The 23,439-nt window shown below is 34.2% G+C and overlaps 2 protein-coding genes across 3 annotated transcripts in view; one reads left to right on the forward strand and one right to left on the reverse strand.

Annotated features, from left to right (window-relative positions):
- The first annotated feature begins 4,013 nt into the window (after window positions 1-4,013).
- LOC122009570 (ubiquitin-conjugating enzyme E2 2-like) lies at window positions 4,014-10,162 on the forward strand. Its single transcript, XM_042565777.1, has 5 exons — window positions 4,014-4,273; window positions 4,358-4,383; window positions 9,127-9,216; window positions 9,324-9,412; window positions 9,787-10,162. The coding sequence occupies exons 1-5, from the start codon at window positions 4,149-4,151 to the stop codon at window positions 9,913-9,915; spliced, it is 459 nt and encodes a 152-aa protein (XP_042421711.1). The 5' UTR covers window positions 4,014-4,148; the 3' UTR covers window positions 9,916-10,162.
- Window positions 10,163-11,557: 1,395 nt separating this feature from the next.
- The window catches only part of LOC122009571 (probable polyribonucleotide nucleotidyltransferase 1, chloroplastic), a 41,770-nt gene continuing 29,888 nt past the window's right edge, over window positions 11,558-23,439 (reverse strand). The window contains exons 14-25 of one of the 2 annotated variants that reach the window (XM_042565779.1): window positions 18,514-18,692; window positions 18,146-18,329; window positions 17,977-18,024; window positions 17,763-17,835; window positions 15,873-15,946; window positions 15,669-15,776; window positions 15,500-15,594; window positions 14,329-14,392; window positions 13,968-14,021; window positions 13,836-13,877; window positions 12,253-12,638; window positions 11,558-12,029 (exon numbers count right to left, since the gene is read on the reverse strand). In XM_042565779.1, the coding sequence (XP_042421713.1) occupies window positions 12,315-12,638; window positions 13,836-13,877; window positions 13,968-14,021; window positions 14,329-14,392; window positions 15,500-15,594; window positions 15,669-15,776; window positions 15,873-15,946; window positions 17,763-17,835; window positions 17,977-18,024; window positions 18,146-18,329; window positions 18,514-18,692 (1,245 nt within the window). In that variant the 3' untranslated portion in view covers window positions 11,558-12,029; window positions 12,253-12,314. Of the gene's footprint in view, window positions 12,030-12,143; window positions 12,639-13,835; window positions 13,878-13,967; window positions 14,022-14,328; window positions 14,393-15,499; window positions 15,595-15,668; window positions 15,777-15,872; window positions 15,947-17,762; window positions 17,836-17,976; window positions 18,025-18,145; window positions 18,330-18,513; window positions 18,693-23,439 lie in introns of both variants that reach the window. The other variant, XM_042565778.1, reaches the window with a different exon arrangement.

A 23,439-nucleotide genomic window follows, 5' to 3' on the forward strand; every position in this document is an offset into this window, starting at 1 on the left:
TATCTTGCTTAAATAAAATTACAAAGCAAGCTTTAATTAAATTATACCGACAATGAATTGCAGATGAAGCTTAGGTTGGCACTCCGGATAATGTTGCGTGCTGAGCTGACGAAGATGAGTAGCGTGAGCAGCTTGCAGAGTAGCACAAGAATTGATCAGAAGGTCCTTGTTTGCCTCTGTCTTCGAGCCTATTTTTATAGATGTACTGGAGGTTCGGTCGACTGATCCCACTGTTCGATCGACCGAACCCGCTCCCTTCCTTCCTGGCTTAAGTTCGAAGCTGGCTCGATCTTTCGCATTTACTGGTCTTTAATGGTTCGGTCGACCGATCATTCCTTTCGGTCGACCGAACAGCTTCCTTCCCTGTTCATCGTGATTCTGCCGAGATCATCATTTAATGCTAAATAAATGCTGATTGAATCGGTCGACCGATCCCCAGGTTCGGTCGATCGATCAGCTTATTTCCTTTGCTGCTGATCGATGCTGATGATCTGTCCTATACTGAGTCACTATGATTCGGTCGATCGATCAGTCTTTGATCTAACTTTGACTCAGTTCTGATCTAATCTGATTTCTGTGCTGATTCTGCTTGGTTCGGTCGACCGATCCTACTATTTGGTCGACCGATCAGCTCAGATATGCAAAACAGTATTAGACAAAAAAATCTCCTGCAAAACAGATGTAAGAGCAATAATATAAAACAGAAATAATATGCAAGACAGTAGGACTGTCTTGATCTCAACTTTTGAAACCTTCCCGGTTTCTTCAGTTGGATCAGCGACCTAAGGTTATTCCCTTCGGGAACCCGACCTCACTGTCGCTCCTCCAGTTATTTACCTCAACCTACCTGCCAAACTTAGATCCTCCAGATCTAGTTTGGACTTTTCACTCAGCCTTGATCGGCTCCCCAGGACTTTTCCTTTGATCTTTGATCCTCCAGACCTCTCGATCACACCGCCAAGCATCTGGTCCCTTCGACCCACTTGGACTTGCACCTGGGTTCCACGATCTGCTAGATTTCTCCTTCCTAGCCTCCAACTAGGTCTTTCTCGGTTGAGTAAACATCCTGCACACTCAGTCAACTTGTTAGATCACAACAAGACTTAACTTGAACCTTTGACAATATCAAAACTTAGGTTTGAATCTAGTGCAACTTGCACCAACAATTCTTTACATTGGAGGCGCAAGGGCGCCTCCAACTTCATTGGAGGCACCTTCTCCTTGAGGCGCGAGGGCACCTCCAAGCCTCTTGGAGACACCTTTCAGTAGATATATCAGCCTCCAAGCTGATCTTCTTCACATGGGTGATGCTCCGGTCAACCGGAGTTAAGTTCACCCGAACCCAACTTCGACCTTCTCCTCGAGCAGGCTTCCTCCCTGGCTTCTTGTCCCTAGGATATGTCGTGTGCATCCTTCTTGTCCACCGATGTACTCTTCACAGCTTCTCGTCCCTCGGATGCACTAAGCCGTCAATTCGCTTCCTGTGTCATCCTTCTCATCCACTACATCTTCCGCTCAACTTGTTGTGCTCCTAAGTTCCTGCACACTTAGACACAAAGCATCAAACACAAAAGATCTAACTTAACTCGATTGATTACATCAAAACTTACCTGGGATACTTACAGAAACAACTTTAGGGAATAGTATTATTCTAGATTTTGTGATATAATTTTTCTTAGCTAGTGTCATTGATCCAAAATTGATAAAATATTATGCTAAAGCTCATTTGTACCGAGTTAGTAGGATGCTAAATTCCATGACTCACAATTTGGTTCAGCTGTCCAATTCCAAGTTCTATTTAGAAAAACTCAATCCACTGCGCTTGATTTTCTTTTGGTTTGTATAGGAGTTAGTAGAGAAGAATCATTAAAACTGATTTTATTTTAAAATAATAATAAAATATGTTTTGAGTTATTATGAATAGCAAATAAATAATTACAAAATACCATAGAAGTCATTTTGGAGCTAAAATGTATAGAAAACTTATAAGAATATTATATTTGTTTTAATGATAAATATGATATCTGTTGCATTTATATTCTTGAACCTCTGGCAAACCAAACAACAGTATTAACAATCATACCTAATAAGAGTTTATAAACCAAATAAGAGCATTGGAATGATTAAACACATTCTCATTCCAGTCTACTCTATTAAATTCATTTTCATTCTTATTCTTATTCCTACACCCAAACCAAATGTCACCTAATATATTTTCTAGTGTTTTATGATATTTTCTTGATTTATTTATAGTTTTTTGTTTTCTATTTTTAAAAGGTTAGTTTAAAACATCTTGAGCCAACTTTCCAATTAACCCAACCATAATTTATAAAATCATGATCCTGGATCGTAGGATCGCACGATCCTACAATCCTACGATTTGAAAGCACAAACTGGTACTAGATCGTGCATAATAGATTTTGTAGTAGAATCAAAGCAAGATTGGTAAGATCAAAACATAATCGATAGGATCAGAGCAAGATTCGTAGAAATTTTGAGTGATCATAACTTTTAATTCAGGTTAAATCACATGACTTATAATATGTCAAATTGAAACTTATTTAAAGATCTATAGTTAGTTTTAAGGTTTTTTATTAATCGTCCAATTTTAGATCTAAAAAATATCATTTAAAGTCTTTTATGAGGCTTTGAAGATTTTTAGTCCTTTTTTATTATTTTTTCGTCTTTTGCAAAGTTAGAGTTAGGGTTTTGAGGTTATTTAAATATATGTTTAGTTGCTTTTTAGTAAGTTTTTTATCCATAATATTCTATCATTTATTTTTTTTCAAAATGATAAGCTTTTATATGTTTATTGTCTGATATTTTACCGAATCAACGGGTCTTTAGAAGATTATTTCCTACATTTGTATTTGAATTAAAGAATTTAATTGCTTTCGCTACGTTAGTTATTTTGTTGGTCTTTAAATTGGGTCATTTTGTAAAATAAAAGAACATTCTTGAGGTTGAATGGAATAATAATAATAATAATAATAATAATAATAATAATAATAATATTATTATTATTGTGTTAATATACATTTTATACTTTTTCATCTTATAATATAAAAATAAAAATATTATTGAATGCTATTGCATTAGAATACAAGTTAAATTACTATTTAATTTAAATTTGTATAGATAATATAATTTGAGGTATTGAATGTCAACGATTGCACATATGTAAAATTATTAATCTATTTATATGTTAATAATTTTTTAAAAATATTTTTTCTAATTATTAATTATGTAACATACAATTTTAAGAGTTTTTAGTAGGATAATATGATTCTACGATCTGATCCGATCCGATCTTGACTGATTTAATTTTGATCTTGAATCGATTTTATATAGGATAACAATTCTACAAACTATGAACTCAACTTCTCAATTGACCTTCAAACGATTGAATCCTTGATTATGATTTCAAACACATGTTTTTTTTTTAAGTTGGCATCAAGTATTCAACTTATATCGACTACTATTGGGATTGATCGATCTAACCCTATGCAAATTTTCCATCAGCCATTGGGATAAATCAGAAAGTACTCGTAGTTGACGACCCATCAATTAAATATTCTTAGATCAATCACTCATTAAGAGAAATTCTCTACTAATCTATTGAAATTGAGACTCAATTCTTAATTCTTAGATGTCTAGAAAATTAAAAAAATATTCTACCACTGCACCATTTTCCGGACTAAAACAAATATTTTTTATCAGTAGACATCTAGTAAAAAGTCTACATAAAATCTAAAACTATAATTCACTCGTAATCTCTCGTCTCATACGTTAAAAGTCCTTACCTCCGAATCTGCATTGTTGAGATCACGAGTCAATAATGAAGAAGTTGACAACAAAGATGAGAATAGGCATTTTGTTTCATTTCATTTGCCCATGTAAACAGAGTCAATAGATGCTTTCCCCTCTCCTCTCCTCTCCTCCATTGCGTCTGTCTGTCTCCTCTGCTTTCCGCGTTTGTAAACACAGAGCCATAAAGGGGTTTTTTTTTATTTTCTCCTTTTCCAAGTGGTTCCCTTTCTGCGATCATTCTCCTTCTGCTGGGCAGGAAGATACGAAGAGATTGGGAGAGTGGAGCATAAGAAAGGGAAGGGAATTTCAGAAATTTGGTGAGGAGCGACGGGGAGTCGATGTCGACGCCGGCGAGGAAGCGACTGATGCGGGATTTCAAGAGGTTGCAGCAGGATCCGCCGGCAGGGATCAGCGGCGCGCCGCATGAAAATAACATCATGCTATGGAACGCCGTGATCTTTGGGTGAGTATTCCGCTTCCGCCCCTTCATTTTCACTGAAAGCTTGGATCTTTCTGCTAAAATTGGGTTTTGATCTGGATTTTGCAGCCCCGATGATACCCCATGGGACGGAGGTGAGTTTTTCCTTTCTTTTTCTCGATCGAGCTTTTAGGTAAAGAGTTAGGGTTATCAGATGTTTCGTAGACTGGATTTGTATGATCCCCTTTGCTAATTGGTCAATTTTGTTCCTTTTTCCTAATTTATTCATTCTCCTCCTATAAGACGCTGTTATTGTTTTGCTTAATATCTTCATAGAGCGGCTGTTTTCTTTCCCTGGTTATGCAATTCATTAAATTTAAGAAATCTGATCTGCAACAAATGAAAACGGAAGCGAGTGAGTTGTGTTTGGACCATAAAGAACACTAGAACATGGAATAATAACTGTGAGGTCTCTTCTTTCAGTACAATCATAGTATAGGCACTGTCCAGATAAAAAACACATATTTTCTCACTGGAAAACACATATTTTCTCACTGGAAAAAAGAGAAAATTTTGAATTATTGTCTTCTCTTCCTAATCTATTCAAATATGAGAAGGTAAACTATTTTCCCTTTAAATTTAACAAAACACATGAAGAAATTTATTATTCAGTTCCTATATATATTTTTTCATAAAGAAATAAGTTAAATGCTATGTGGTTATCATAGGTAAAACTTATAGGAGTCATCATTGCATGCATTGACGTAGAAATGAATAAATTCATTTTAAATTTAATTACTAATTGATATAGTCTCATTAAAAGTAAAAAACCTAAGTGAAAGATGATTAAATGATTAAAATTCGTTTGAAATCATCTTAACATGCTTTAAGATATCTCGATACAATATTTATATAACAAAATTTAATTCAATTGACTATTTAATGCTTTAGAAGATTAAAGAGAGTATTAAAGGAATATAACTCATTTAATTCATTCTGGTAATGTTATGATGGATACCAAAGCATGTCAAATATCAACACAATATGGTGCCAAAGCAATACCATTTGATGGGGGACCAAAACTCTTGCATGAAGAGATAAACTTTGCCTCTAAGTATGTAATTGCCATTTTTGTTTTGTTTTCTTCGTTATCTCCTTCCTCTTGTCACTTCTACCATGTGTTGGCACTTTAGCATGGTGCAGAAATGACATCATTTCTGTCAAATATCGAAATTCTAGCATGACTTGAGATCGAGACCTTGGCCTCAATGGATGGAGGTTGGTAAGTCTGAAAGAGATATCCAAATACTTCTCTTTTCCTTTGATCACGAGAAGAGCATATCCAAACCATTCTCTAAAGTTTCTCAGAGTAGTTGTTAAGGGATAGACAAGGTGTAGGATTAGGTAGGAGGCTTGCCAATGGAGTGATGGTGGTTGAAGAAGAGTTGATCATTGTCTTTTCTTTTTTTTTTAATGTTATGTTCAACTATGTTTTATTGAGCTTTAGTACTAGGAAATAAGGGTAAAAAATTGATCTATTCCAACATTCTGAAAGGAATAAATACAAGATGGTTGTTCAAAAATAAGAAAAAAAACAAAGACAAATCTTGCAATTATCGGAGAATATGATAAGTAATTTCCAAAAAAATAATAGCAAATTGCAATCCCTTAAATCAGGAATCTCCTATCGATCCTCCAATGGATCGATTTCCAATCTTCAACAACCAATATTAAGGTAGTGTTATGAGTATGCTTCATTTTTTTTTCCATTCATTTGATGAAGTTGTGAAACTTGTGATCCTGATAATGCTATCATGCATATTTTAATGAAAATTCTGAATTGAGAAGGATCTCTACTACTGTTGCTCAGGATTTAAATTTTGATTAAGCAAACTTATAAAGGTTAATTTTTCTTCTCAGTACTTATTTTGGGTTGAAATTCAAGAACAAAATGATAATATTGGGTGTATTTAAGATCATTGCTTCAAGGGTCTAAATAAACAATATTGTGCAGATGAGAGTTGGACATTAGAGATGAGCATCCTATAATTATAATTCTTTTTTAACATTGTTGAGTTAGGATGTATAGAAATAAGTAGATGAAGAAGAAGAAAGAACAAAAAAGGGGCAAAAGTGAAGATCAGTTGGTTCTTGATCCCTCTGAAAGCTTCATCTAAAGTTGTTTTTACTGAAGCAGAAGAAAGTGTTGTAGGTCTTTTGTTGTTTATCTTGTTTCTTTCTCCTGCTGAAAACCTTCGAGCCTCAAGAATTTCTTTACATTTTCTCTCTCCCCTCCATTTTGACCTGTATAATGATTCTTAATTGCATTATTGTCAAAACCAGTATTGTTTGCGGGATCAAATGGTAGAAAGTCTAAATACCGACCGTGTTAGATTGATGAAATCTGGATCAATAAGAAAAAAAATCAAAATAGAGAAAAAAATAAAAACTCAACGATGTTAAATCATGATAAGCGTACATAAAACACATAAAAAATGTGTATAAATAGTATAGTTAATAAAAATTAGATTAGTAACACACAGCATTGACAAGATATTTTTTTGATCAAGTTAATTACATTACATTATTGATATTATGGGTTCGTTGGGGCTAGGTCCAAGATGACATCCAAGTGTTTATTGGAAAGAGATTTTGAGGCCACAATTTTTTTTTTTTTGATAATCTAGATGTCTGGTCTTCGTCTAACTAATCCTGGAAGTACCTTATCCCTTGGTTTGCATATCAGGTAAATCCAGAGCACAAGTTATCCACACTAAGAAGCCAACCACCAAGATATTCATTCCAATTGGAATTCAAACTTTGTTCCTCTTGTTGTTCCTCGGAGTGTTTTACCACACCCATGGGAGTGATTTTGAGGCCATTATTGATTGAGAGAAATGTATCCTCTGTCAAATCAAAGAAACATTCTTGATGGAGATTGAGCTTTTGAGGGATGGATGTGACAATAGCTTTAGGGATGGTAGTCACAATTACAATTTGGGATTTATGACATATGGTCCAAATTTTCATAAGCAATCTATATTGGATGTAAATCTTAATTGGGCTAGGACCTTGTGATCCTACCGGATTTCAATCTCAACAACCTTGATAGAGAGAGAGGACATTTTCAAAACAATGTGGGGAGAGAGAATTTGCCAAAAGGTGGATGGTGCCAAATAAGGATTTGATTTTGACACCAATTGGTGTAGTAAAAGTTCGAAGAAGATTAATCCACCTACCTGAATCAACAAATGTCACAAAGTTGTGTGGCTCATCTAGTCTCTCTCAAGAAGAAACAATTATAGTGAATCAAAATTTAATTAATTGGAACGTAATCCAATAAGAGTGGGTTGGGATCCTATGTAAAGGTCCATCTATTACTCAATCTTAGAAATAAATAAATTTCCCCTCGGGCTATGATGCAACGGCAAGATGCCCATGCATTCTCCCAAGCACCCATGGTTCAATTCCTAGTTACGGCGTACTACATTGCATTTCCCTTGGATGATAAACCTAGGATGTTAGGTTGTTGGGCCGCCTGTTGCAAGCACTTCTTGATTTACCTGATAGTCAGTGGGAAACTTCCGTGGAGCTAGTCCGATTATCGATCATCTCCCGGATTAGTAGGCCTGAGGGCTGGATACTTGGTGTTAGCTAAAAAAATTAGAAATAAACAAATTTTCCCCTACCAACTTAGTGACCGGACAACTAATCTGTAAATTATGTTACTTGGACTTGTGTACAAGTATTCGGCAAGTTTGTGAATCCAAGTGTTTGTCATGGTTATTTTCAAAATTTTCTTTTACACGTAATCAATGGAAATATCAACTATTCACTTATAGTTTTAGGTTCGAAGTTTTGGTATTTGAGTGTTGGACCCTAGCATGGGTATAGGTAGATGAAGAGCCCAATTAGAATTACTAAACTTATCCAAATAAAATATTAACTTCCTGGATTTGCTTTGAGTATTTCAAAATAATAACTTACAACTTTTAAAAAAATTATAAAATTGAAAACTTCCTAATCTAAGACTCACAATATAGAACTTTTTAATTTTCAACTGCACAAGGAATGTTCCTTATCACATGGAACAAGTTCTTATACCTAAAAGACTCGATCAAGCATAAAAATTTATTGCAAGCTTGGTGAAGTGTCAATCTTTTCAGCTCAGTTCTTGAATACGGTTGTCATGTGGATCAAACTTATTTTCTAATTCTAGCTTATACAGCTCATTTCACTATTAGCAATTCACTTTGACAAGGATTTCATGACCTTTTCATATTTATTTATCTACAGAATTTAAATGACTGGCAAGTAGCTTATTCTATAGAGTTGTCGAACCATCTGTATAATCAATCAAATTAAATGCTATCCCCCTGCTTTGAGATAACATTTCAGTTATGATGGGTTCACAGATGAGAAGTCTGTCTTAGACATTCAGACAAAGGGGTGTAACTACCCTTATTTCATTCCAAAATATTACTGAACAATGCGCTTGTATTTGCAATAGTGTAGTCAAGTTTCATATACCTTATCTGCCTCTTATTGATTCATGTTTCTGAAAACCTTAATCAATTTTCTTATTTTCATAAGATATATTTGATTTTGGCTATATTTATTGCAAATCTCAAAGTCTACGTTATTGCTTGTGATTAACACAAATTCATGATTTACATGAATTCCCTTCTTAGTCATGGAAGGTTATATCCCATCACATGCATTTGGTCTTTCTTTATTGTGCTGAAAATCTCAGCTCACTAATCTGCCAGTGGCATGGATTTCCATATAAATTGCTTTAGAGACTATCCAAGGGGTTTATATACCTGCATGACTTTGTTAGACTGCTATAGGTTCTTCCTCTCATTGTTAGTTTCTCACTGTTTATAATGATTCACCAGGGACGTTCAAGCTAACTTTGCAATTTACTGAAGACTACCCCAACAAACCACCTACTGTCCGATTTGTCTCCCGAATGTTCCATCCAAACAGTATGAGTACTTAATTCATCTTCAGTCTTTTTTCCTTGGGTTGTTAGTGCATCACATATACGAGAAAACACTTTAAAAAATAAACGTTGTCTCTGCTCTCTTATCAGTCTATGCAGATGGAAGCATTTGCTTGGACATTTTGCAGAATCAGTGGAGTCCCATATATGATGTTGCAGCAATACTCACTTCTATACAGGCCAGTTTTTTTTTTTTTTTTGTCATCCTTCCCTAGCTGTTTCGGAAAATAGTTTATTTTGAAACCAATTAGCCATTGCCCTCTAGAACAATTTGCAGTTTTACTAAAAAAGATTGTCTTATACAAATCAGTTTCGTTATTGATGCAGTAGGTAATTTGCCTTAAAACCATATAATTATTTTAGTCAAGATAAGGATCATCATCCACCTTAAACCCTTTCTCTTATCAGTATTTTTCTTCTAACTTCCTAGCTCCAATCTTGGAAGTTTTTTTCTGACCCACTAGAAGAGGCTTCAGAAGAAGAAAAATGGGATAACTTGCTTCAATAATTTTCCATTTGACAACTAAGGATTTATACTGAGCTTTCTATGCAGTCACTTCTCTGTGATCCAAACCCGAACTCACCTGCGAATTCTGAGGCAGCTCGGATGTTCAGCGAAAACAAACGGGAATACAACCGGAAAGTTCGTGACATAGTGGAGCAGAGCTGGACAGCTGATTGATCATCGGAACTGGTCCTCTTTAGCAAGAAATATGTTTGTATCAAGCAACTCTTTTAGCATGACTTGCATTCATGCTTAAGGATGGCGGCATAGTGGCTAGCGTGTTGATATTCTGAAGCCCCTTGAGATGCTCCTTAAATATTTTTCTCATATGCAACTATTTTATAGATTGCTAAATCAAAATTGTCATGCTTTTGCTTAAGGTCTATCTTGCCTATGCAAGTTTTAGTGATAGAAGATAATTAAATATTGACTCTCTTTTGTTTGGTGTCTTAACTATGATTATTTTGTAATTAGTAATGCTGGAAATAAATAATTACAAGTTAAAAATAAAATAAATTTTCAATGTATATTCAACCGCACCAAACCTACAAAAGCAAATAACGCAAATGTTATTTTATTCCTACTTTAACTATTACAACTGCAAATATTTCATAAGACCTCTAACGAGGATGTTGATTTTTTTTTTTATTTGTATTAAACGCTAAATATTTGGAGACTACCAGAAAAGATTTTTAAAAAAAATCTTGAGGAAATAAAAGATTTTTTTAAAAAAAGTTCATAAAATTATTAGTTGATAATTTTATGCGTTGCGTACAGAATATAAAATTATTGCCCTAGGTGGTACTTATTGCTCCAATAGTTTTGGAATTAATTTTCAATATCTCATTGGGCACTGCAGTAGGATATATGTCTTATCTGATTTATCCCTTTTCATGATGGTAAAAAGATAATTATGTTCGGTCCTGTATCTCCGTTAATCCATTTCAAAATTAATATAAAGTAAATTACGAATGATTATTAGTATTTGAAATAATGACTGACATATAAAAGTAAATTATAAATGATTATTAGTATTTGAAATAATGACTGACATATAAGAGAGACATTTATCTCGATTATGCTGAGATTTGAACTTCATATTTTATGGTTGTAATACCTCATGCGCTAATTATTAGATCGTCCTCAGGAGATATTTATCCTACGTAACTTATGATAACAACACCTCATACGCTAGCTACTAGACCTTCACTTTTCTTCCAATAGAATAAAACATTATTTCAAATAATGAAAAGAATCAATTCGGTTTAGTTTCTCAATTGACAAAAAAAAACAGAAATATCATATGGTTTTAATGTGATAAAGATTATAGCTTTCTTTTATCTCATAATGACCATTCGCACGGCACAACGGTTATTACATAAATCTAATATTACTTTTCCCATTTTTTTCCCTCCAAATCTAGCATAACTTTTATTTTTACACAATTTACCATATCATTTAGATTTCATACTGATACAAAGTTAGGGAGGTAAGATTTGGTGACTCCAATTGATTCATAGTTGATTTACTTTAAGAGAACTAAGTTTAAAACAAGGTTGCATAAATTTGCACCACTTCATAAGTCAATTGTCTTCATTTACTGGATCATTTAAATGCAATAAGTTATAATCAATCGAAACAGTTTAAAGATTAAATTAATTAAATCACTAAGTTATAGGAATTTTGTCTAAATTGCTTAAATTTTTTGATATGATATAGAAACAATTTATCCAACGTATTATATTTTCAATATTTCAGTTACTATAGAAGAATACTTTAAACTTCCAACATTTACTAAAATATAAACAGGTAGATAGCATTTAGTCAAAACAATGAATCTCCAACTATTATCATTTTTAAAGAACCACTGTATGTAACAACTAAAACGAACTACATTGAATCAACTCATAGTGTTGTTGAAAAATAAGTTAATGAAGCATTTGACAAGGATATGAGTTTATTTTGGTATTCCTTGCACGAACAACTAAAACAAACTACCTTCTAGGCATTCATCATTTCAGTTGTTATAGAAACGTCTGAAATAAGTTAATGAAACATTTATGAAGGGCATGAATTTAGTTTCACATTCTCCTCTCCCTCTCACCCAAAACCATTGCTTCAGTGCTTTAGTTGCTCTTCTTTGTACTTGGTTATCTCTCCCTGGTCGGATCAAAATAAAGATGCAGTGGGCATATTGACTTTCAACTAATGCAAAAGAGGGGATATGTTAATGCATTCAAGCATCAATGAACTGGTATTTGGAAAATCTCTGAACTGAAATGCCATAAATCCTGTTTCAAAGTTCAATTGGAGGATCTAATTAGTTCCTACTCAAGCATGAAGGGAATGACAATGGTAAAGAATATATTCAAGAGTAAAAGAAACTAGCATCTTCTTTCCTGCACCTTCAAATCTTTTGCTGGACTATATTCCATTTCTTGGGACTTCTGAGTTAAGCTAGAAAGGAATATGAATAAATTTCAGGGTTTGGTACTTCAAACTAGTCAGACGTACTTGGTTATCTCTGTCCATGTCTTCCCATGGAACCACAGCAGCATTTGTTTTATGTGTGATCATCAGCTAGTCTTTGTCGACATACCATCTTTAACAGGGCTAACTGATTTACTCAGCTTTTCCTGGGATCTGTCATTCATACTTTCTTGAGCTGAGGTAACTACCTTAAGTGGAACTTTGATCATTTTCTTAGGATTCTCAAATTTTTCTGCAGTCCTTCCAGCTTTATCTTTTCTCAAAGGCTTCTTCACTGTAATTGTAGTAGGACTATCTACAGGAGGAATGTTCTCTTTCATGGAGTTATTTGTTTGTTTACCACTGGTGTCCAGATCTTCATCAGGAAGAAGGGCTCGACGGCTTAATCGAAGATGACCCTTTTGGTTAATCTAGAATCCAAATATTGTCATCATAATGTCAATTCACAAAGGTTAAGTCCAGATAAAATTAAGAGAATAAAAGCACCCGCCAGTTCACAATCTTTAATTGGTAGGAAATGAAAGTAATATGAGTGCACAATATTTAAAAAGGCCAATGCAGCACCAACTTGTATATATGAAGTATGATTAGTTATGCTTAATTAACAAAATTGAAGATATATCCAGATTGACTGCCTCATACCTTCTTTTATATGAAACTTGTGTATTGTCTACACTTTTCGCATAAAGACAATATAAACATCAAGAGCACTAGGGAGATTGATAAACAACTCGTATAACAAACAAGCAAAATTCCTTGCCCTAGACGGCAGTAGACAATTTAATCCCTTTTAAAGTAATATATGATATATAGAGAGAGAGTTTTGTTACCCTACACACCCATCCGAGCACCTTGTGAGCACCTAGTGTTAATTTTATTTTATTTTCACTTCCGTTAGCCTAAATACTATATTCTAAAAAAAATTAACACTAGATGCTCATAGATGAGTGTGTAGGGTAACGAGCCCTAAACCCTAAATACTATACCCTAAACTCTAAGCCCTAAAAAAAATTAATACTAGGTGCTCACGGGGTACTCACAGATGGGTGTGTTGGGTAACATTCTCCTACAAATCAACCCAGCAAACAAAGTAGAAGAAATTAAATATCTGATTAAAGTATAACTACAATAGTTATTAGACAATGCAACATTGTTCAGAATCATCTCTCAAACTGAAGCTTAAAAGTTTACACTATACCTACATGAAGCTGATAATTTTGATCAAACCACTAAACTAAGTGACAGCATAATAGCTTTTATTCAAGTTCCTCATTTGTTACCAAGAATTCTGATCCATGTTATACGAGGATGGATCTGGTATATCAGGTATATTACCTAGTTTACAAATCATATATTTGTGCATGTGTAGGGAAAACAGAATTTTATAAACAGCAAAGATGTTAAGTATCAGAAGGTTATTGGTCTGTACATTTAAAATTGTTAATATTGAGGTTAATGGAGTGTAACTTTCTTCTTAATGCAGTTTAAATTGTATTACAAAAGGATTAACTGAAACAGACTAAGAATAAACTAAAAATCTTAGCGTAAGGCTAAGCTAAGAGGGAAGCACAGGAAATGCATCTAGTAAATGTGGATAGTCAACCAACCTCAATAAGTTTCACATCGATGCGGTCTCCCACTTTTACAACCTGAAATGAGGTACAAAACAAATGAGATTGATCAATTCACTGGACATGATGCGTGCAAGTATGATAAACAAGAAGAAATATTGTTCTTACATCTTCAGCATTGGCCAACCAAGTAGAACTAAGTTCACTGATATGACATAGGCCCTATAGTAAATGAAGAAGGCAGCATATATTAAATAATAGAATGGCGAGCAGTTTAGAGCAGAAGTAACAACACAAAGGTAGCCATCCACATCTTCACAAAGAATCATAATAGACAACATAGATGTAAAGAACTTCTCATTGTAGCATTTAAGAGACTACAATACATTTACTAACCATATGTTGGGGCTAATAAGAGTATCCATTAAAATATTTTTGGTATCAATAGTAAGAAAAATTATCATGAAAAAACCATTATATTGATTCTATCGGTAAGCATTGAACAATGCATCAAATCAAGGCCAACAACCTCTCTTCCTGGTGCAATTTCTACAAAGGCTCCATAAGGTGCTATCGATTTGATTTCACAATTCCTGTGTTCAATTAGAAGAAAATGTGTCAGTTTCTGAAAAAAAATATATATTGGAATGATATCATGAGACAAAACAACAATTCCCTTCATCCACTAATTGCAGCCATAATTGAAATACCTAACTCGATACAATTAATATCTTCAATCTTTGAAATGCAAAATTCATATCAAGAAATTTTATTAGCACAGAAAACTTCCTAGGTAATCTTCATGTTAGATACCTGTCTAAACGGACCTATACGTAATCACAGGGTTGTAAAGTTATAAATACTTAGGGCAAGAAAACCATAATAATATTCTCACTCACTCCAACGTGGTAGGTATCAGAGTCATTTCTTCTTTCGTCTCATGCAGCCTGTAATCGTTGTGGTGACCTAGGTGTATGCCTACTAATGTGATGTTGCTTACAGCACTTCTAACAACTGCCCACATCCTCATGCAAATGACAAAACCCTCATGTTGGTACTTGTTACATGGCACTGCTCACTTGCACCCTCTCAAGAGAATATATTGCACAAGTTGGATTCTCTATAGTGCCACCTTAGTCACTTGAAGTAATCGTGCAATGCCAATCCACCCAAGTGCTGACTCAACTGCCCACTCCACTGTGATCCAACCATGTGTTGCCCCTTTGTGTGCTATCCAACATCGTGCTATGCCTCCTCTTGCATATCCTGCATGACAAAAAGAGCTCTTTTGGCAACAAAGAGCAAAACCTTGGGTTCTATCCTTGTAAGGAAGAAGTGAGCAAAACCTCTTGTTCTCCTTGTTGGAAACTAGGATTCATTGAGAGCTTCTCCCTTGATTTTGGGTAAGTAAACCCAACAAGAGGTAGGTAAGCTTCCTCCCCTTGTTCTTTGCTTTTGTTCTAACTCATTCTTTACATCATTCTCTTTTCTTAGATGAGTCCAGTTTGAGACAATCTTTTTGTGCTTGTACTGTGTCATGCAGACACAAGTATAGGAGGGGTATAATTAACATAGTCCTAAATTCTAATTGGTCTTGGTAAACAATGAATGACCACACAACCCAATAACGATCCTTATGAAAAACGATGGTTTAAAGCACCCATATCTATCTTCCAAGTACTCTACCAGTAAGATCTTACCTGTAAATATCACCAACAGTTGGAACCATTGTCAAATTGGCTATGATAGCTTTTGATTTCTCTAAGCTGGACAGGTCCTTTGCAGTAATTTTAATCTGAGAGATGAAGTTATTCCATGTGAATGTCAGATGTGGAATGAGTACCTAAAAACAGTTCAAACAATGCTTACTAGGCCATTTTCTTCTGTATCAATAGAATCTACACCAGTATCCTCAATGATGCTTTTAACCTTTTTTCCACCAGTGCCAATGATTATATTGAGTTTGTCAGGTTTAACCTGAAACGAAGTTGATGAGCCTTTGGCATAGAAGGCACTGCAACAGTATAAAATAAAAAATATTATTAAAGAGAACAAGGAAACTCAATTGATTACCTTCATAATATGAATAATTGGAGCATATTTCGAAAGCTTCCTTGATGGTTGGGGGGAGCTCTTCATCATTTCATCTGAAAATAAAATCTTGATTTACTGGTTTCTTTTGATACGATATACAAAAAAATTATGTGAGAATGAAAAGGCAAGTCCTACTGCACTTGCATCTCTAGTTATTGGAATCCACCTTGGTTGTTTATGGCATTGAACAACTGGATAAGAGTTCCCTAGGTCAAGTTCGACCGCTTACAATTTAACATATTATGGGTAAAATTTTATTTCATACCCCATCGCCAGCACCACTTTTTCCTTGATTTGTATAAATATTCATTTCTTTCCTTGATTTCTTTATCATTTTGACCTCCATGTTTCACGCATCTATAGTTATTAAATCTCTAAAACCTTTACCTAACTTTGGCAGTCCGGCAATATCCTTCACCACTTCTTGTTCTCAGGTTGCATGACAGTTATCCATTGAATGTCCATTGAACTTAATTCTTGCAACCTTTTACCTCAATTTTCATTACTTAAATTTTTCAAGTGAATTGATACAACTTCACCCTAACAGCAACTCTCTATATGCTACGCCAAGATTTGATTATCATATTCGTTATTTTATTATCAATCTTTTCATTCCAGATTTCTTCTTTATTCATTCCACCTTTGACATTATTTTTAAAATATCATCATCTTGTAAAACATTTTGTTTGGTTTTCACATTTCGCAAGACTATGGAGGCATAACATGCATCTAGCATACACAAAACAGTTGAAACTAACACATTACTGTTGACATTTCCAATGACCTATATCCATATTGTTTATAGGTGTTGATTAGTTAAGCATACCCAAAGTATGACTTTACATTTTCTGCACATAATTTTTTCTACTTTTCTAGAAAGGAGAAAAACTGATGGGACTATAATTACTGTTAGTCTTAAAAGTAATTGAATCTGAAATCATATTACTTGCTCTGTTTCTTCCCCAAATTCAAAGCCTCAATGTGTAATATTTTCCTATGCTGTCCCAGAATGCCTGCTTGAGTGTAGGTTTATAGTCATAAGTATATTATGAATAATATCACTAAGATTTTTCAAAATTCATATTGATTTAATGACCCGGTCTTAATTAAGGGGCATAAAGTACACTAATTTTCCGATTATCTTGACTTTTACAACTTTATTCTTAATATTTATTTATGATCATACCTACTCATTTTTATGTTAGGTATACCAAATTCTAAACATATATTGCCTATTTTCTAGTCTCTTCTCTGACCTATTTAATATTTCCCTGAAGTATATTAGGTTTATTTGTTTCGTAATCATGCATTGACTTGCACTGGCCAACAAAGGAGAATCCTAGGTGTATGCACTGTGTCGCATGTGACTGATGACATAGCCCTAAAACAAATCCGATTAACACCAATGCTCACAAACTCTAGATACACTTTATGTTGGTAGTCTAGCTGTCAGTGTGTAACATAATTCTTAACTTTTTTCAATCTCAACTTAGAACTGGATAGACAGTTTTCTATTGCATTGTAACATCTAGTAAATAAACATATTGGATATGGTTGATTTTGGATAAATATTCTAGAATGGTCCATAATCAGGCTAGTAATAATGTGGTAGCCTCTGAGAAAGCTAGTTGAGCTCACTTAAAATGCTTTTGTTCCCCCTATGTACTACCAATAACTTGAGGAAAATTACAATGTGTTCTTGAATAGAGTAGAAACTAGTGGAAGCCTTGAGACTACAAGGCATAGATATAGTCTGCCTTAGTCAATAGTAATATGGGCATTTGGAGATGTAGTGAATCATTTGTAACAAAATTTATGCAATAAAGTTACCATAATATAGCATGGCACTCTGCAGACAATGTAGCTCACCTAGAACATGTTTACGCCCATTTCTTGCTTGAATAAGTGCTTTCTGCATTACTGGCAAAGTGATCCCTTCAACCTATAAAAGAGCAGGAAGTCAATGAAAACCTAAACACCCTCCACATGCATATTGAGTTCATACAGATGACTTGATGCAAACATAATAGGTGTGTATGACATGAAAAAAAAAACTTATATGGTTCTCAGAGCAATCGACAACCTTGATGTCCATCTGAAATGCAGTAATACCATTCTCATCACCAGCAACCTGCAAAGTTAAATAACTAAGAATGAAGTTGTCATGGAGATATATTAGTACTGAATATAAAAAAGCATACAAATTCAAAAGCGAATAATATTATTTAAAGAAGAAAATAGCAACCAGGTACCTTAAAATCCATATCTCCAGAAGCATCCTCAGATCCAGTAATATCAGAGAGGATAAGTGGGGTCCCATCTCCTCCAAATTCTTTAGTATCCATGACCATACCCATTGCAATACCAGCAACAGAAGACTTAATAGGAACTCCTGCATCTAAAAGTGCTAAGCAACCACCGCAGACCGATGCCATACTGGAATTGATAGAGAAAAAAAAAAGTAAAAAAACAGGACTTTGCTACAGTTATCACTTCAAATATAAACATAAATACACAGACACACACTTGTAAGCTACTTGTCAAAGAGTTTACTGCTTGCAAGAAGAGAGAGAGATTTAAGCACATCATACAGGAAATGAATTTGCTAATGAAAGATTACCTTGATGACCCATTACTTTCAGTTATGGTACTCTCAACTCGAATAGTGTAAGGAAAATCCTCTTCAGAAGGCAAAACAGGTTCAATTGCCCTTTCAGCAAGCATTCCATGACCAACCTCCCTCCTACTGGGAGCTCCTAAGCGCCCAACTTCACCAACACATGATGGTGGAAATGAGTACTGAAACAAAGTTTCGCAGATATAATACAACATTGCAAGGGATCAGATCTGACATATTGAATCTTGTTAGCCTCAACTTGCAAATCCTAATTGACGGTTAGATTCAATCAAACATGGAGAAAGAGAACAAACATAAACTCCTGTTTTAGATAAATGCACTTAGATATACTACTGTTTTCGTGATCAACTAGATTAAGCGCCCTTCAAGATCTGATTCAAGTTTCTCAGTGAGACACCTGGTACAACTGAACCTAGGATTATAACAAGGAAATCTCAATTGTTAGATTAGGATTCTTAACTGGATTCGTGCAACACTGGCAAGAAAGCAACATTATGGAAGTTTTATCAAGCTATTGTTTTGACCAACGTTAAATGTCCTAAACTGGTTTCTTCCGGCGTCTTATTTTTTTGATATGAGAAATTGTACCCTGAATGGGGCCAATGGAATAGCATCTTGTTATTTGTCCATGTATCACAGACCATTGTGTTTGTTTTCATACTCTGCCATCCAAGATACGAAAACTATGTGGAGCATTTTGAAAAAGCAAATAAAATTTTGGCGGTGAAATGAAATTTCCTTATAAATTATTAAATTACAGGACAAATTGCATATTAGTAAAGTCATCATATACAAGTCTATATTAACTTATAAAGAAACAAGCTAATGAAAAAAGTTATCTATTTAACATGAATGTGACAACTCAAGAAAAAAAGTTGCACAGTTATTAAAATTGGAAGTTCATAGTTCAGATTATCCTTGTTAAAAGCTTTGAAGTTGAGTCACTGCTAATAATTACCCTAAACCTTGTCCCCGAGTCATGATGCATGCCTGACACATCAACAAATGGGGCATGTAACCCGGAATGGGAAACCTCAAAAAAGTGGGGGTTTTCTTAATTCTGTGGTTAACAAAATTTTCTTTCCAAAATTATCCTCCGATATTTACCCTTTGGGATTAACAATTTATTAAATGACAATCCGCCCATACTTATACCCAACCTTGCTGACTCACGATCGCATAACCCAACTCGTGAAACCCTAGCAGAGGTATTCGAAGTCGTCCGTGAAACCCTAGCGGCATTTGAAGGCACCCCCACTCCGCGAAGAACCCTAGAAGCATTCCACTTGCAAAAGCGTCCCACCAGCAAAGGCATAGCTTTCCCGACTCGCGATCACGAAGAACCCTAGCGGCATTCTTCACAGGTATTTATTTGATTAACAGCAAGATTGTTTAGATTTTAGGTGAGTGCATAACTCTGTCTTTGTCATCTCTTGTTTTCCTTACAGAAACGACAGATCTGTTTCTGTTTGGTTGGTCGTCGTGGAACCTAGGTTTTTCTTACTCGGCTTGTTTGTTTTAGCATTGTCCTATTGCCCTTTTGTACTTGCAGCAAAGCTATGTATACCAATGATTGCATTTTATGTAATTTCATTGACTCGGTGATCATGTAGTTTTGATTTAGTTAAGATTTAGTTAAGTTCTGTTTAGTTCTTGCTAGTTTGCTTCATACTCAGAAATAATGATGTATCCATTGATGTCCATGTTATTACTTTGATATTTTCCTACCAACTATCTCTTGGTTCAGGGATAATGCTAAATCTTGCAACTTGTAAGTTGAACCTAAAAGACTTAAGGAATCATTTTTAAAATGCCACCCTGGATGAAAGATTCAGGGCAGTATGACAATTTGAAAGATGGCGTTTTCTTTGCTCCTGCTTCATTTGTCTAATCTGCATTTTTGAGCCTTTTTATTCTTCTTTATCTTTATGATCAGGCTCAACTAACAATACTCAAAGATTAGTGATGCAATTTTCTTTTATCCTTTGTACTTCCTAGTATCAGTAGTTTCTCAGATTCTCCCCATTTTTTTCTTTGTGATAGCTACCTTGATATGCTTCTTTCTGTTTACTTATGCAACTATAATTATGCATTTTATTGTCCTGCAACTATAATTATGCATTTTATTTAATAGCATTAGCTTAACATTCATCTGGGAAATTTATATTTTGATGCTCAGTTCACAAATACTATTTAATGAAGTATCATTGGATTAGCATAGTCTTTTAAGATCAACCTCTGAACTATCATATAGCTATGTCTTTAATTAGATTCATTGAGACGTAATTCTCTGTCTAATTTAGGCTTGTTAACTATGTTCGTTGCCCTATTTACATGATAGGCTGAACTGGCTCGGTTAGCAGTATGGCAGGAGATGAAGATGATTTCCGTACTCATTAGGCACATGAAGATGATGGAAAGCAAGTTATTTATGCTTTTATCGTTAACAATTGTTTTAGCGATCAAGAGGAGTGCAAGGTTGAGGAGGAGCATATCATATGCTTATCAGGCATTGTCTAGAAATAATATTAGGTCTATAAACTTAAATGAGATGGTTTTTCATAATGATCAACAATATGTTGATAACCGTAGGATGGATAGGTCTTTAGGCAAACTTTGTTCTTCGCTAACAACTCATGGAAAATTGTCAATTGGTGAACTTGTAATATCTTTTCTTCACATTATTGCACATAATATGAAGAATAGGGTCCTAAAACGCCAAATAACTAGATCCGACAAGACAATTAGTAGGCAATTTCATTTAGTTTTGAACTCCATTTTGCGGTTACGCAACATTTTGCTTAAGAAGCCGGAACCAATCCCAAAAAATTACACGGATGAAAGGTGGAAATGGTTTAAGGTACAAGTATATAATTTCTATAAATTTATTTTTTAATCATTTTAATGTACACAGTAAATTAATTTGATTTTATGTTACTTCTCTGAGTGTAGGGTTGTTTCGGAGTATTAGATAAGACTTATATTAATGTCAATGTCCGAGCAGTTGATAGACTTAGGTATTGAATAGAAAAAGGTGAAATCGCAACCAATGTGTTAGGTGTACGCACACCAAACATGCAATTTAGCAATGTTCTACCGGGTTGGGAAGGATCTGCGGCAAATGGTAGTCTTAAGGGAATTAGATCCATCCAAAATGAATTAGATATTTTAATTAGGTTGTTGATACTTATATTTTGATATACTTTTGGACAGGTAAGCTTATCTCCTGTAAGATGTGGTGATCAGTTTTAGGAGTAGAACAAGATCAGTTTGCACGTTTTGTTGTCTCTAGCATTTACATTGAGTTTGAACATTTTCAATGCTTGTGGTTGGTGTGGTTCTTACAAAATATATATTCACTAAGATTATTTGTTGTTAATTTATGAAGCATTCAAATCTATATATTTTCAGCTATTATGTGAATCAATCAAACTATTTATGTATTGGTGTTGTTATCAGAATCGTTGATGATGTGCAGGTCAGGTTGGTTTTCTTCTCCATTTTGCACCTCTTATCCTGTGTGATGTGCAGGAGTAATTAATAGTGCCAACAAATTATAGTTGCTCTTATTAAACACCAATCCTGTGCATGTGATAAATAAATGGTATCCTTTTTCATTAAAAGTAGTAATCTTCTATTCTCTCAACTAACATTTGTTTCTTTAAACAATAACAGGAGCCTGTGGAAGCTGTCCTAGCTCAACAACAACCATGGAGATGGCATCAAACAAGTTCTAAAGCAAAAGTTGTGGTGAAGCAGTCAAGGATGTCAAGGATATCCAGCAAGTTGAGGAGGCCAATATTGAAACAACTGTTGGATTAGGTAGTAACTTTTGTAAGGGAAAGAAAATGATAAGCGAACAAATAATTGGCAGCTGCTGATTTTTTATTATTCATGTCTCACATCAGGCAGTAAATAACCATTTGGAAATGTTATTGAGACCTGCTATCAGAAACTACGGAGGTATCATAGAAGTGGTTTCTGTAGTGTGGGGATTGCAGCGTGAGGTACAGTGGGCCAGATTCAATAAGCAGTGGCATCAAAACAGCCATTAAGGAGAAATTTACAGATATCATCAATGTTGTATTTGTTAACTGAATATAAATTGAACTGAAATCTCTGAAAGTGACAAATGCAAACAACAGTTATTTTTGTTGCTTCTAAGATATGAAACTGGAATAAAAACATGTATCTATTACAATTTTGAAAGTTCTGATTCTTGTGATGGCCATAGTTCTGATTCTTGCGAGTTCCTTAGCCATCACACTTTCATGTTCAGTTACCTTATTTTTGTCACAAAGTTTGTGGAAATTCGTTAGCAGACATATTTTGTTGACAATTTTTTGAACATTGTTATCTAGGTGTATATTGTTTATATATAATATTTTCATTAAAAGGGGGATAGAATTTTGGAAAAATTACACATTTGTCTTTTTTACACCCAGACCCGATTTTAAAGGGTCTTGGCATCTTAAATTTTCATAATAAATTACATCGAGATTCTCTATTTTTTAAAAGATTTATAAATCCTCTATATTTTTCTCCTTATTTTCTTATTATTTTAATTTATTTTTCAAATTTGGCACTAGCACTTTCTTTTTTTTAAAATTCTTCTAACTTTTCATTTCACACTAAATTGTACTATTTTCTGATAAAAGTCTTAAAAAATTTTTAATTTACCACCTACATTGTACATTTTAATTTTATTTAGAAATTTTACACCATACTCATAATTTTATTATTTCTAATTATTTCCAAAGATAATTTAATTTTACTTTTATATGTTTTCACATAAAATAATATTTTACACCTTATTAGAAATTTTTATCTAAGCATTAAAATTCATAGATATCAACCAAAATCCAACGAAAAGCAAACTCCATTTGCCCCGAGTTGAGCTCATGACCA

The sequence above is a fragment of the Zingiber officinale genome, chromosome 8A (genome assembly GCF_018446385.1).
Source record: "Zingiber officinale cultivar Zhangliang chromosome 8A, Zo_v1.1, whole genome shotgun sequence".
NCBI classification, from domain to species: domain Eukaryota; kingdom Viridiplantae; phylum Streptophyta; class Magnoliopsida; order Zingiberales; family Zingiberaceae; genus Zingiber; species Zingiber officinale.

What these genes read in the sequence shown, in the direction of transcription:
- LOC122009570 (XM_042565777.1), top strand. Translation starts at nt 4,149, where the DNA reads ATGTCGACGCCGGCGAGGAAGCGACTGATGCGGGATTTCAAGAGGTTG. An exon ending in TGATACCCCATGGGACGGAG is followed by an intron (nt 4,384 to 9,126) that starts GTGAGTTTTTCC and finishes ATGATTCACCAG; the next exon opens with GGACGTTCAAGCTAACTTTG. An exon ending in CCGAATGTTCCATCCAAACA is followed by an intron (nt 9,217 to 9,323) that starts GTATGAGTACTT and finishes CTCTCTTATCAG; the next exon opens with TCTATGCAGATGGAAGCATT.